Source organism: Zeugodacus cucurbitae, chromosome 3 (genome assembly GCF_028554725.1).
Source record: "Zeugodacus cucurbitae isolate PBARC_wt_2022May chromosome 3, idZeuCucr1.2, whole genome shotgun sequence".
Lineage (NCBI taxonomy): Eukaryota > Metazoa > Arthropoda > Insecta > Diptera > Tephritidae > Zeugodacus > Zeugodacus cucurbitae.
This window is the reverse complement of record NC_071668.1, coordinates 77,415,565-77,430,497: the sequence shown is the minus strand read 5'-3', so window position 1 is coordinate 77,430,497 and position 14,933 is coordinate 77,415,565. Positions and strand designations below refer to the sequence as shown.

The 14,933-nt window shown below is 37.9% G+C and overlaps 1 protein-coding gene across 1 annotated transcript in view; it reads left to right on the top strand.

Annotated features, from left to right (window-relative positions):
- The window catches only part of LOC105211439 (neuronal acetylcholine receptor subunit alpha-7), a 182,175-nt gene that overhangs the window by 93,014 nt on the left and 74,228 nt on the right, over positions 1–14,933 (top strand). The window contains exon 4 of the mRNA XM_054227100.1: positions 8,840–8,979. Coding sequence (XP_054083075.1) covers positions 8,840–8,979 — 140 coding nt within the window. The remainder of the gene's footprint in view (positions 1–8,839; positions 8,980–14,933) is intronic.

Sequence of the window (14,933 nt, the reverse complement as noted above, 5' to 3'; positions counted from 1 at the left end):
TTTATATTCGGTTGGCAAATATCCCCTTCCCTTTTTTGCTCTTTATTCAATGCTTTATAAAAAGTGTTACAGTGATCGGATTTAGTTCAAATATGCGTCGTTTCGTTCGATAATTTGTTTCCATCTAGATGGCAACTTCATAATACCCCCTCGAAGAAGCTCCACTCCTTATTTGCGAAGAAATCGGACAGCCACTTTTCACAAGCCTCTTTTGAGTTTAACTCTACACCACCAAGGGCGATCGTCAAAGACAGAAACAAATGGCGCTATATCAAGACTATATGGTGGATGCGATAAAAGCTTCCATCCGAGCTCCCGTAGCTTCTGGTGAGTACGAAGTGTGTGGTCTGGCGTTGTCGTTTTGGAACACTAAACCCTTACTGTTGGCCAATTATGTACGCTTCAGGTCGATCGTCTGCTTCAAGTGGTCCAGTTGTTCGCAGTAGATGGCAGAATTAAGCGTCTGGTTATATGGGAGCAGCTCATAATGCATGATTCCCTTCCAATCCCACCAAACACACAGCAAAACCTTTCTGGCCGTCAATACCGGCTAGGCCACTATTTGGGACGATTCATCGGCCTTCGACCACGGCCGTTTTCGCTTGATATTGCCGTATGTGATCAATTTTTCGTCACCAGTCACCATCCGCTTCAAAAATGAAATGCCGTTTCAGCAGCATATCGCAGGCGTTGATTCGGTCCAGAAGGTTTTTTGCGTCAAATCATGTGGCACCCAAAAATCGAGCTTTTTTGTGTATCCAGCCTTCTGCAGATGGAGTTTAAAATGGTTTGGTGACTAACTCCCATCTCCTGGGCGATGTCTCGAGATGCCACATGCCGGTCTACCTCGATGTTTTCGACGATTTAATCGGTATTCGTCTTCACGCAGGCTGGCTTATTCATGGCGTCATTTTCACCCGCTTTGAATCGTCGAAAACATTCCATTTTCAAAGTGATAGAGACCATCCCCGAAATACCATTAATCTCACGGAAGGTTTTTCTAGCGGATTTGCCTTTAACGAAGGAAAACTTTAAAATAGCGCGAATTTCGGCGTTAGTGAACTCCATGTTTACACGTCTATAACTGTTGAATGCAATATCCAAACTAATCATGCCTAGCGTCGTAATTCTCCAATTCATAGAACCCAGTAGGCTCTTTATTAATAGAAGTGGTCTCATTTCGGGTCGCATAATCGTCATAGTGAAGTCAGTAGGTTCGAAGGCTTATTCCTTATCTATATCTATATCTATATCTATATCTATATCTATATCTATATCTATATCTATATCTATATCTATATCTATATCTATATCTATATCTATATCTATATCTATATCTATATCTATATCTATATCTATATCTATATCTATATCTATATCTATATCTATATCTATATCTACTCTTATGCAGCACTTGTGTTGTTATCTATATTCAAAGCCGCAAATTATTTCTATAGAATATGACGCGGGCCATTTGAACGATCCCACCGCTCAGCTGCAGCCAATGTAGCAGCCGCCGTTGCAGCGTCAACAATATAAAATGTCATTAACAATTTTTGCTAATAGTTTTGACAACTTTGACAATTTTAAGCGGATTAAATAACGTTCCCGTTAGTTAGAGGGTTTGGTGGTTGCTGCACCCAAAAGCCGCTGCAGTCGTATATGAGGCAACAAGCGCTTCGCCCGCTTGTGTGTGTGTCTATGTTGGCGTGAGAGTTGAAAAGCGCTGAGCAGCGAAAATGGTGTGTTTGACTGAAATTGGGACACCGAGGAACAATGCACTCGCTCGATGGCTGCGGTTATGCGTACAGAGGGTGCGGGCAGCGGGAATGCGCCAATGGCAAAATTAATTTTCCAACCAACTTCAATTCGTTCACTACACGCCAAGCTTGTGAAGTCATACATAGTAGTTGTGCAAGTTTTTGCAAAATCTCCGCGTTTGTGTGTGTGTGTTTACATGTAAATGAACTGCGTTTATTATGAGCGCACTGGAGAGCTGGCGTATGGGAAAAACTTTTAATTCTCAACAATTCAACGCAAAAAACACCAACTTTTTGCAGGAAATAACGGGTGATTTTTTTGAGGTTAGGATTTTCATGCATTAGTATTTGACAGATCACGTGGGATTTCAGACATGGTGTCAAAGAGAAAGATGCTCAGTATGCTTTGACATTTCATCATGAATAGACTTACTAACGAGCAACGCTTGCAAATCATTGAATTTTATTACCAAAATCAGTGTTCGGTTCGAAATGTGTTTATCGACAAATTTTGTTCAGCGATGAGGCTCATTTCTGGTTGAATGGCTACGTAAATAAGCAAAATTGCCGCATTTGGGGTGAAGAGCAACCAGAAGCCGTTCAAGAACTGCCCATGCATCCCGAAAAATGCACTGTTTGGTGTGGTTTGTACGCTGGTGGAATCATTGGACCGTATTTTTTCAAAGATGCTGTTGGACGCAACGTTACGGTGAATGGCGATCGCTATCGTTCGATGCTAACAAACTTTTTGTTGCCAAAAATGGAAGAACTGAACTTGGTTGACATGTGGTTTCAACAAGATGGCGCTACATGCCACACAGCTCGCGATTCTATGGCCATTTTGAGGGAAAACTTCGGAGAACAATTCATCTCAAGAAATGGACCCGTAAGTTGGCCACCAAGATCATGCGATTTAACGCCTTTAGACTATTTTTTGTGGGGCTACGTCAAGTCTAAAGTCTACAGAAATAAGCCAGCAACTATTCCAGCTTTGGAAGACAACATTTCCGAAGAAATTCGGGCTATTCCGGCCGAAATGCTCGAAAAAGTTGCCCAAAATTGGACTTTCCGAATGGACCACCTAAGACGCAGCCGCGGTCAACATTTAAATGAAATTATCTTCAAAAAGTAAATGTCATGAACCAATCTAACGTTTCAAATAAAGAACCGATGAGATTTTGCAAATTTTATGCGTTTTTTTTTTTAAAAAGTTATCAAGCTCTTAAAAAATCACCCTTTAATAAAACTGTGCTATTGAATATGATAATATTTTTTACTTGTTAACAGCCACACAAGGCAATGAGTGCGAGAAAGCAAATATTATCACAGAGTTATGTAATTTGTTGCACTTGCAGACTTAACACTTTTGAACAATCAGTTATATAATGCGAAGTTTGTCATTCGAAGCGTTTAAAAAAGTGACTGTAATAACTTCAAAAGAATGATAATTAGTTGTGAATACAATTTATTTCTGAAGCCTTTGGTTGGTCGCAAGACTTAGGGTGGATGAAAACATTAAAGTTTTTGAAACATTTTTGACTGAAGTTGTCACTATATGAGACTTAGATAACTGAAGACTTTACAAACTTTACTCTTTTTCAAAGTAAATGAGGTTCTCATTGGATAAAACAACACTAATTTTCCTCAACGCTTTAGAAACCTAAGCAGAGTATGGAAATATGTTGAATTGGTGGAGGAATTTTGTTATTTTTTTGAAATTTTCAGAACTAAGAATTCGTGTTTAGAACAACAATAAATTACGTTTAAAAGATAATTTACAAGGTCCATTGTTTATGCTGAGTAAGCTACCTAAACTTATAGCGAGTTCCAGGAAAGTTACAGACCAAGGCGTCGTCAACGCCAACCACTTGCCGAACTGCTTCCCAGCCTCTGTGCTTGACAGCCTGAGCTTGTAATTCCAAAAACGAATGAAGTGTAATAAAGAGTAACGGTAAGCAATTTGTGAGCACGACGAGTGCGCCCGACACATTTGAATACTATGCGCCGCAATGTGGAGTCATCCGTGGACAATGTTTCTTCCAAGAATGCTGTGTCATTTCTACAAAAAGATACCGTAGTTAAACAACAAAAACAAAACAAAAATAACATTTACAGTTTGTTTCCGTTTAAGAGCGATGAGCCGCGCTCGCAAATTATTTTGCTGCAAAAAGGTTAGGTTAGGCGAGCGTGCTTTAATGCTTCACTGACTTTAGGTGTTACACGTGCGCTGGCTTTTTATGCCGACTCTCTTCGCTCAAAAGGGTAAAGGACAGCTACGTTTTGCTATTCAATATGCTGACATTTTAATAGCTTAAAGGTGACATTTGTTGGCCTAATAAAATGTACGAAAGTTGTTTTTTCCCCTCTCACCTGTTTTTCGAACAGGTGTAAGAGAAAGTTGTGCGGTTGCGAATATAAAAATGAATATATTAAACATGGGAATGGGCAAGAGTTCAAAAGGTCAGCGTGTTTGCAATGCATATATTTTATACAAAAGTATTTCATGGAAGAACTCTTTCGAAAGAATTTTTTTTTTTGTGAAAAATTAATAAAACACAGCACGTTTCCTTCGCTAATAGAAAAAAATTAAGACCACAGTTATAAGAAAGTTCCATACCTTGATGAGCTCTAAAGATCTAAATTCTCTGATAGATTTGAATGGAACTTGTGGAACCCACTCGACCGTTAAATGCACCTTTCAACTAACAGAAACAACACTTCGACAAAAAACAACACTCCTCTGTGCATCTAGCCTTCTCTTCCTATTTTCTTTAACCATCCCTCCAATCACTTCGAAATCACCGTATATATTCACAATTTTAATTAACACATTTGTTGCACCGCTTAGGAGTTTTGTTTGCATAAAATGCCGTCAAGTGAGTGTGCTGTGTCGGCAAAATTTAATTGCACACGAGTCTGTCTATCAAAAGTACCGACAAAGTGCATTTCACTTGCGCACCATTCAAGCTTCAGTTTTGCATTTCGCACTTCGCTCGTCCCCCCGCCCCGCCCTCCTCACTTGTAGCACATCCGCCACTATCACTGCCACTCAGAGTTCCATCGAAATTGCGCAGCGAAAGATAAGGGGCGAAGAAAGTATGCTTTTGCACTTCCACTTGCAAATACCTTTTGCCTGCGTCAGCTGCAGCAACGAGCGAGGTTTTAGAGAGGTTTTAGCGAGGCTGCCGACGAAGTGCTTACGTTTCTACTTATATTTTTGGTTCGCTCGCCGTTTTTCCAACTGTCAGAATTCCGTTGCATTTACGCATCTGTTGTGGATGGGTGGCAGCAAAATTCGACCGTAGTTTCGGTCTTCGTTTTCTTCATTTTCACTCAAGTGCAAGCGTTTCGGTGGGAAACATATTTCTGCTTGTTTGCTTGGCAGCGTCTTACACACCGCATTCATTGTTTGCTTTACAGCAGTTTTTTTCAGCATTCGTAGTTTCCTTTCGAACCAGTATGACAGCTTGAGCCAACTTGTTTTTGTTTTTGCACGAAAATTCACTTAGTTCCGCACGAGCTTAGGCAAAACGACAAAAACTTGCGCATTTATCCACTTCACTTGACGCTGTTAGCTGCAATTGTTGTTGTTTGTTGTGGATGTTGCTGTGGCAGTGAGCGAAGTTAGGCGGGCAGTTGTCGGTGTAGTAGTAGTAGCCACTCTGCCATTCGCAGGCATCCTGCACTTACATGCGTCCTGTTGCAAATGCAGCCACTTTCTTATCACTTACACTTCTTTATCTCTATCTCTCTCTCTGTGTGTTTGTTTGTTTGTGCACTTATCTTACGTTGTTTGTGTTCGCCGCAAAATAAATTTTACTTCTTGCTTAATACTAAATCTTCCAGCGCTAAAGCGTAATGTTGCAACATTGTTGTTGCACATTTTGTGTTTCGGCTTATTTTGCCAGCCAAGCGTTATACTAATTCAATGAATTATTTATGTTTGGTGGCGGAAAACAACGAGCGATTATATGGCAGCTCAGCAAGAAAACTACCAGCTGATCAGGTTGCGGTGTTTTGCCGCCGCTGCATTTGACATGTACTATTAACGACTTTCTGTTCCCCCATTTTTCCCCCCTCTCGAAGTAAGTGAATAATGTTTGCAGATTTTTGAAATTGTTTTTCGAGTTCCAGGAACATATTGCATTGCAAGAAATTAGCTAAAAAACCTTCTTTTTAAATAATAATTCGTACCCACCGCTTCAATATGCAAGAGGAAAGACGTGACGAATTTAGGTATATTTGAAACGGAGACGGTTTGACAAGAAATGGAAGTTTCATACGAGCTGTGCTGTTCTGTTTTCTGCTAATTCCTTTATAAAGAATCAAGCTGTGAGAAGAGACTACAAGTTTAGTAGATATATTCTTCAATATAACATTGGCAAGCGTGATGAAAAAATCCCTAACTATTTTTACATAGAACCAAATTATCCAGTATCCAAGTTATAAAACCAAAGTTCTTTATTTGTGGTAGTCAACAATTAGATAGAATAAGAGAGTATGATTTTAGGCTGAATAAATAATACAAAGAATGAGGAAAATAGGAATAGTTTAGAAGACGCCCAAATTCCCAAATTCTTTATAACTCTTTTCCTACTTCTCGTCACACTTTACCTCATTATACAAATAATTCTATGCTTAACGTGGAAAGGAACTCATTTCGAATAGAGCTTTTGATGTTACTTTGAGAATCGAATAAACAGCAACAAAATGCCCATAAAATTGAAGTAATAACTGAGTCGTTAATGTTTTAAATTTTTTTTCTTAAAAGCTGGTTATTTTGATATTGCATGCTTCTTTTTACTACTTTTACTAGATAACCAATTACATCTGTTTAAAAATCAGCGTCATCCTAAAGGTAGGCCACATTGATTGGATAATGATGAAAATTTTATGGAAATTGATTTTGAAAATGTTATTATTATTGAATCAAGGTCTGACTCAATATCTCTCCAATATTATACTTAATCTATGTACCACCAGCTACAAGTAAAATTATCAGAAATTATTGAAACGCAACTTATAATTTAGACTTTTCCTTAAACATTCCAATTATTTCGCAAGATAAAATAGTTCCTTTTCACTGTAATCAATATATTCCGAAATTTTAAAGCTTTTCGTTCAAAAGGTTTATTTTTCCTCTTCCCATTTTGCCATTCAATTCCGTATATCTTTTTTATGACTCGAAATATCTTTTGACTTATAAAATCTATGTAGCTTGCCCCACACGCCAGCTAGCCAGTTTGGTTTATGCCACACAAATGCTTTAAGCTTAAGTATTATCGGTTCGTGCATGCCTTCAAATAAAATTTATTCGCCTCTCAAACATTTTTCCACTACACTTTGCCGCAGTCAAGTTCGAAAATTTATGCGCACATTTGACAATTTATGAGTGGAAACCAATACATTTTCCGAGGCATATACCCGCACACACACACACACAAGAAGGTACTCCATTGAAAAGGGTACTTGTGTATAAATTTAAGGCTTTAAATGCGAGCGAAAAGGAGGAAATGGCGCAATACAAAAACTAGACATGAAGTAAAGTGTGGGCAGCGTGCTGTAGTGATATATATGAGTAACAGCTCATAAAGAATGTACTTTGACTCTTGTGTAACTCATGCTTAGCGCTGTTAGCCGCTTAGGTTGCTTGTGTTGCGGGGTTTATGCCACTAATGCGTCTTAGCGCTTGTGGTTATTTTTTTATACACGCCCGTTTATATATACTTTCAAGATGTGCGTGCTTGTGTGGACACAGTTAACTTCGTCTACATAAACAGTTATAAACTTATTTATGTGCTCATCGCTGCTTATATGATTTGGTAATAACGTAAATTAGGCACTCATTATTTCTTGCTTAGACGCTAATACAAACGTCAAGTGGATTATTATTATTTATTTTCACATCTGTGTCATTCCTCCGTACGCCATTCGCCATCAACTCAAACCCGAAACGCATACGTTAAAGTGTCGGTCGTTAGCAATAACAAGCCAGCGACCGCATACAACGCACAAAAACATACTTTCACTCGCATAGCCAGCCTTTTGACTCGCCCTTTGCCGTTAAATATGGCAATCAAGTGTCTTTTCCCTTTTTGCGTGGGCAACACCACTTTCGCCGCTCACAAAAGCAGACACATGCTCACCGCTCGCCGCGCTCCTCTCCAGCCATGTGCCATGTGCATTGTCAAAATCAGCTGATTGAATTTTGATTTATGACATCATATGGTTGGGCAAAGTGAAAATATGAAGGCACACAACACAACCGCAAAAATCCACACTAAATTGGGTCTTAAATCGTTTGCACACATCGAGCTGAAAGCGCGCCACCAACCGTATGAGTATATTTACAACAACAAAGAAAAGAAACCTACATGCGTGTGTGTGTGCGCTTCTTGTGTGTAAATAGTTGTGACAGCTCAATCACATCTGTGCGCACAATCAGGCGTATATTTCTTGCAGCTCCTTTTCTTCCATCTCTGTACCCCCTCCAGCAGTTCAGCAGTTGAAGAGTAAAGCGGTTTTGCTACCATAATTTGTTGTTGTTTCTGTTGTTAGTGTGGCATTTTCGGGCCTTTTGCACACAATATTTATTGATTGTTCACATATTTTACCCCAAGCTTGGCGCGCGTCTAACAACATTTGCGGAAACCCAATACAAGCGCTTAATCACATAATTTGGCGGAACATTCATATTTGCGGATTTGCTACGCTTATGTTGCTCTGAGCTGCAGTGCAGTTAATTATAGCGCTTTGTTATGATTTAAGACGTCATTATGGGTTAGAAATAAAGTACGTAATGTATGAAAATGAGTGTGAGTTTATTGAGACATGAACTATTTTTTGTACTCCAATCTAGTAAGGTTCTTTAAGTTAGAACTGAGCTTTTTCTTAAAGAAATTAAACGAACTACATATTATTTGAAGCTTATTGAACTTATGTTTAAATATTACTGATTTTCAAACCATTTTCTTTTGATATTTTGAGTTCAGAAGAATATATCTTAACTACTCACCTCATTAAAGACCTTAAATATTTTTCATCTTATTTTAATTCTTTTATCTCTCTTCTCATTGCAGTTGGTCTAGCAGGATATCATGAAAAGAGACTGCTACATGATCTATTAGATCCTTATAATACTCTAGAGCGTCCGGTTTTAAACGAGTCGGATCCATTACAATTAAGCTTTGGTTTAACTTTAATGCAAATAATCGATGTGGTAAGTACAGTATGACTTTTAAAAAAATAAAGAAAACAATAAACAAATTATAATGAAATAAATTAAAATCTCCCAAATTTAAAAACTCTACTAAAAATTTAAAAATGAAAAGGTTAAATGTCCTTGAGTCATGGTTCTGATATTGCTGTTTTAAATGATGATTATTTGGAAACACTAATCCAGTTCAAAATTGAGCGGTATCCTAAATGTAGGCAACATTTTCACATTCAAAACTTCGTTCATCCTGAATGTAGGCAACATTTTCGCATTAACAACTTTGCTGGCAATAGCACTGCAATAGTTAAAGAAATATTATTATCGTTAAGAAATTGAAATAGAATTAAAACGTAAAGCATAAAATCTTCATTAAATTCCGCATAATTTCCTTCTTGCTTACTTTAATATAAAACCGTGCATACCACAAAGACTATAATTAGAACAGAATATAGACACTTTTCAACACCAGCGCTCCACAGGATTACATATACACCTATATTTGCAAAAGTTAGTGACTGCTAAGCCCGTCGAGCAATTGAATATGCAGCAGCAAATTGTTTGTGCGCCTAAAAATAGGCTTAGCAGGAAATGAAAAGAATTAAAACGAACACCTAGTCAACTACAAGTTTAATTGCGCTGACGTGACCCACTAAAAAGCAGCAAGATAAACAGCACAAAAGTAAGGAACAAAAATACACACAACTACCGACAACTACAAAGCGGGTAGCAAACAAGGAGTGACAGGGATAAGTGCTGAGACATTTTAATGTGTACATATGTTTATATATACTTATATACATATATGTATATGTTGGAGTGCCTGTGTGTTTCGCTTGCCGCTTTCACTTATCTAGTATGACTGAGCAAATGAAGTTGAAAAGTGAAAGTGAAATTCCGCTTAATTATTTTCACAGACACTTTACTGAATGAACATGGCACACACACACACACATAACGGTAAATATTGTGGACACTATATATGTGTGCTTTCATACTTTCGTTTGCTGTCAAGCGAAATTTGTATGCGCTGCCATGTGCCGCACAACAACAACCATTGCGCACAATTGGCAATAGAAGCATGAATGGAAACTGTGAATGGGCGACAAGTGACAGGCAGTCACGTTGTCGTCTTCACCTGGACTAATAAGCAAAGCCCGAAGGAGCGCGCAGCGCAAATAGTGGGACAAAAGGGAGCAAAGTAACGGCATACGTGTGCGATTGACTCGATGTTGGCATGTTAGTGTGAGTGTGTGTGTGAGTCGAAGCAACATTAGAGGAAATAAAATAGAGTTGAATAGGCAGCAAATGAGGAGCTGAAGCAGGTGCCAGTTGGCAGGCGATGTGCAAGGTAGGTCACAGATTCAAGGAATGGAAATGGCATTAGCGCCCGTGCGCCACGGAGATCCAGCAGCAGCTGCTGGTGAAAAATTCTATACGACGAAAGTGAATCGAAAGCACAGGTGACACAGATGCCTGGCGATGGCACTATGTGACGTAGTCACCAGGCAAAAGCGTGGTTATATGCCGGAAAATAAATATTGTATCTACTCAGCGTTGTCAATGTGTTGCAAACTGGTACACTGACTGCCAAGCCCAACCTCAATTCATAATAAATGTTTTTTATTTCGCTTTTATGCGCTCATGTGCTCATAAAATGTTACCGAAACAAGCGTTGCAGCACCAAATCACATAATAAATGAAGTAAGCGAAGCAACTAAGTGAATTTTGCAAATAAACAAATGAAGAAGTGAACACCAGCAGGAGCTGTTCTGCACACCTACCTGCACATATGTTAGCACCAAATGGAAATAAAAATCAGACAAGCAAATAGACGCGCGTGGAATTCGTTTGTTTGCACCTTAATGAGCAAGTGGAAACGGTGTTTTTTAGGTGTCGCATAAAGTAAATGCAGACATATTAGTTCGTGCGTGAGACTTACACACAGTGTGGTGCTTTGAAGGAGGAAAGGTGTTAAAAGTTGGACACTTAGAGTAACATAACTGCGCGAAATACTTTATTGCCGATGGCAATAAATTATAAAGGCAAGGGAAACTATCAATATCTATGGCTATTAACCAGTTTTATAACAGAAATGTCAGTTGTGTATTTTACTAGGAGATTGTGGGTTATTTAACTGAAATTATTCTCGGATGTTATGGATGTTAAAGAAATTATATATGTTATTATATGGATGTTAAAGAAATTGTGGTTGGATTCATACAAAATTTAAAACTCTTCGGATGTTCGGACAACTTTAATATTATCTATACTGCTATAATAAAGAGGAAAGACTTGTATGTATGTTGGTAATTAATAAACTCAAAAACCACTGTGCCGATTACAAAAATTCTTTCACCATTGGAAAGCTTCATTCATCCCGACTAACATAGGCTATGTTTATTGCTAGAATCACAACTTTCTGGAAATAGTTCCCTGGTGAGGGCATCAAAAAGACTCCGAGATGGAGAATCTTAATCTGAAACTGATAATCGTCTTGCAAGTCATTCCTTCTCCAGAGAGTCGAGTAACTTGCTGAAAAAAATTTCAAAACCTTCCAAGTACGCACTTGAGAGTCGAGTACGCAGCGTGTGCAGCGGCTTGAACAACAAAATATTATAAATATACAAGGTTCCACTAGGGCGTCGAGCTCTGAGCATTCCCAAAGAATTCATAATTAGAGAGAAAGACAACGGACACCAAAGACTAGAGGTAGAGGTGTTTTAGCTCATTGCAAATAAAATATTATTTCATGTTCGAATTTTCCTCATTTTACTTTTTTAAAATGAACTCTGTGTGAAACATATGTATGGGAGAATGTGTATGTGAAAACGTATAACTTTTGAAATGTTTGTTTGAACCCGGGCGAAGCCGGAGCGGTCTGCTAGTATTTTAATATAGCAATGCATATATTTAAAGTCTTTGGCAAACATAGAAGTTGTGGAAAAAGAGGAAAAGAAAAAACTTAAAATCTGAGACTACGAAAAAATATTAAACGCACTTGACTCCATATTATGTATACAGCGAAAAAACACAAATTAAATAAGAAAAGTTCTTAATTTTATTAATCCTGATGCCCAGCTCAGATGCCTCATTAGTTAAGCAAAGAGGTCATTTATCACTCCTGAACAAGTATAGTTGACCACGTCCACTCACTCAACATGGATAACTATTCGAAATGAATAATCAGAATCGAAACAACTCAGATTACACCTATAGCAATGCATACAAGTATCAAAGAGACAGATACTGAGTGCTGATGAGTGAGCAGACAACCGAGTTGATTCAAAGTGGTAGAACTGAAGACTTGAGTTTGAACTGCACATAATGTAACCACAATCATATACAGGCTTAGATATGTGCGTCATCAATATATCCTTCCACTTACAAGAAAAAAACCGCCTTTGTGTGTAACTCGCTTATTTGTTTGACACATATTGAAAAAATCTGCCTTGTTTTATATTCAATATGCTATGTGCAGGTGGTAAAACACTGCCCTAAATATCAAAGGCTTTCACTTTCATGCTTTCACACATCACCACATACAACAACAAACTTTTATTCCCGTTGCACTTTTACTTTATCCCGCGCGGCATAACACCAACACGACACTTCACACTCGCCAAAGTCGGGCTTCCTGATTTGTCTGTGCATAGTGCAAACACCAACATTCAAGCAAATGCATAACTGAGTATGTACGTATGTTCGTGTGTGTATTTAAGTGTGCAAAGGCAAACTCATTCAGGATTTTTAGTTTGGTTTATCTGCTTTAGATGCGCTTCACTAAAGCATTTGTGTGATTGTGTAGATATGTGTGTGTGTGTGTTTGTACTGTGGTTTGTTGATTTCAATGGATCCTTCAGGAGCCTGTGGACACAAGTATATGCCAACAGCACACACATACGTGGTTTACAAATACTTTTTCATACTTCAGATGGAAATACGCACTCAATTATTATATGCAGGGAATATTTTTTCCGATTGTGAATGGAAACTAGTAACTTCAACTGTATGTGTGTATATGAATTTAAAAATGTTTTTGTGCAAAAACGAAAATAAATTCAATGTTTTTCTAAAGGATATGGTGACGCTTACGAAATTTGTTTACAATTTCATGCACATCAAGTTGTTATGAAAATGATTAAAGGAATAAAAAAAAATCATGAAAAATACAATGAATGTATGTATTTGACCCATATACTACAGCTGTCATGCTCACTTATGTAATTTGTATTTATTTTCACTTGCGATTGCAACTCACTCATGTCAAGTCAAATATTCACATATACATACTTACATATGCACAAATCTGCATGTACTCGTATATCCTGACGGCAGCAACAAATGAAGCATACATTTAGACTTTCAGCAACTGTTTGCCAACTTCTATAGAGAGTTGTGCAATTGAAAACCGTTGGACTCAGTTTGTATAACTCCCACATATATATATATATGATCAACTCCCCACTAGCTCCACATGCAAATGATTCACTTACATGTCACTCAATGTGCGCACAACCATCTACTTTGCCACCATTGACAGTTGACTTGTTATTCCTGATCTACCCACAGGGTGTGTGAACATGTTGAAAGTGAATTGCTGAATAACGGTTTGTCCTGAATTATTATATAAAACACTTCTACAAACATACCTTTGATTCCTGTTTAAATTGTAAATGGCACACTGACAGTTATTTCGAATTTTCCAGTGACACCTCAGTGTGAAGCGTTAGTTGAGGAATTATTTAATGACCGATGTGGTTGCACATCTTCTGGATTTTACAGTATTTAAATTGTGATATCTTAACATGCAGTATTAAATATGAAATAATAAGAAAGGAAGGAAAGGTTTATATTACTGCATTAACCCTCTCATACCTGAATTAAAATGAGCGGAGGTAACATATTTTTTAGTACAGATATAGATATAGATGCCTATAGACAACATTAGGCATGAAAGGGTTAATAAGACTTTATAACTTCGAACTCTTCGAAGACTAGCTTTAATTATTTGAGAGAGCAGATCCACGATTCCATAAACCTTCATTTAACTGCATAAAACATTAATGAAATTACGAAAAAACCTTGGAAAGTGTTGTTCTTCTTCCAGAAAAAACAGTCTTAAAGAATTTACTTGAATGTTCCATAAACTGAGGAAGCCATGGCATCTATGTATATGTATTGATTACTGATAATGTAAAGTTGTAATCCCACCTGACTGAAGTTTACTAAAATAATTCCAATTCTTTTTGAGCACTCAGAAAGGTATAGAGAAAATAATATATAAATTCACAAATTAAAGTCCAATAAATTTCTTAAAAACAAATAGGGTGAAATCTTAAAGCGACTGCGCTGCAAATGCTTTTGACATACTAACCCAAGTGAATCGTTGACACTCTTCGACACTTTAACGTGTTGCGTTGCGTTGCTGTCATATTGATGCATGCGCCGGCATGTCGCCTTATGACCGCCATACATGTATGTAGCACATTTGCAGCTGAGTTGTTGCTCCACTTCAGTCGGAATGAAATTTGTTTATGCGGAGGTGGAAAGAAAGACGGTAAACAATAATTTCTTGCTGAACGGAAGTTGCAGTGAGGCAAAAGCCAGTTGGGGGCGACAGCTGAAGTGTCAGCGAAAAGTGAGAACTTCTTCAACTACAACAACAGTAGCGAAAGTTGCATTTCATGCATATGCTTATTGTCTGTAGGGAGCACTCAAGTACGCTGCAAGAGGGTACGCTTACTTTTTCGGCGCCGGCCCCTAGAGTGGAATACCGTTATGGGGTCTTTGGAGCGCCAACTCTTTTTTGAATAAAATATATATAATATTAATCAAACTCTTGTTATTATATTTGTAATTTGACAAACCCTTCGATGTTTTGATGGGCACTATTAAAGGGATTATGGAACACAGAATATCAAACGTTCTACAGTTCGTGGGTACATACCCAATTCAAG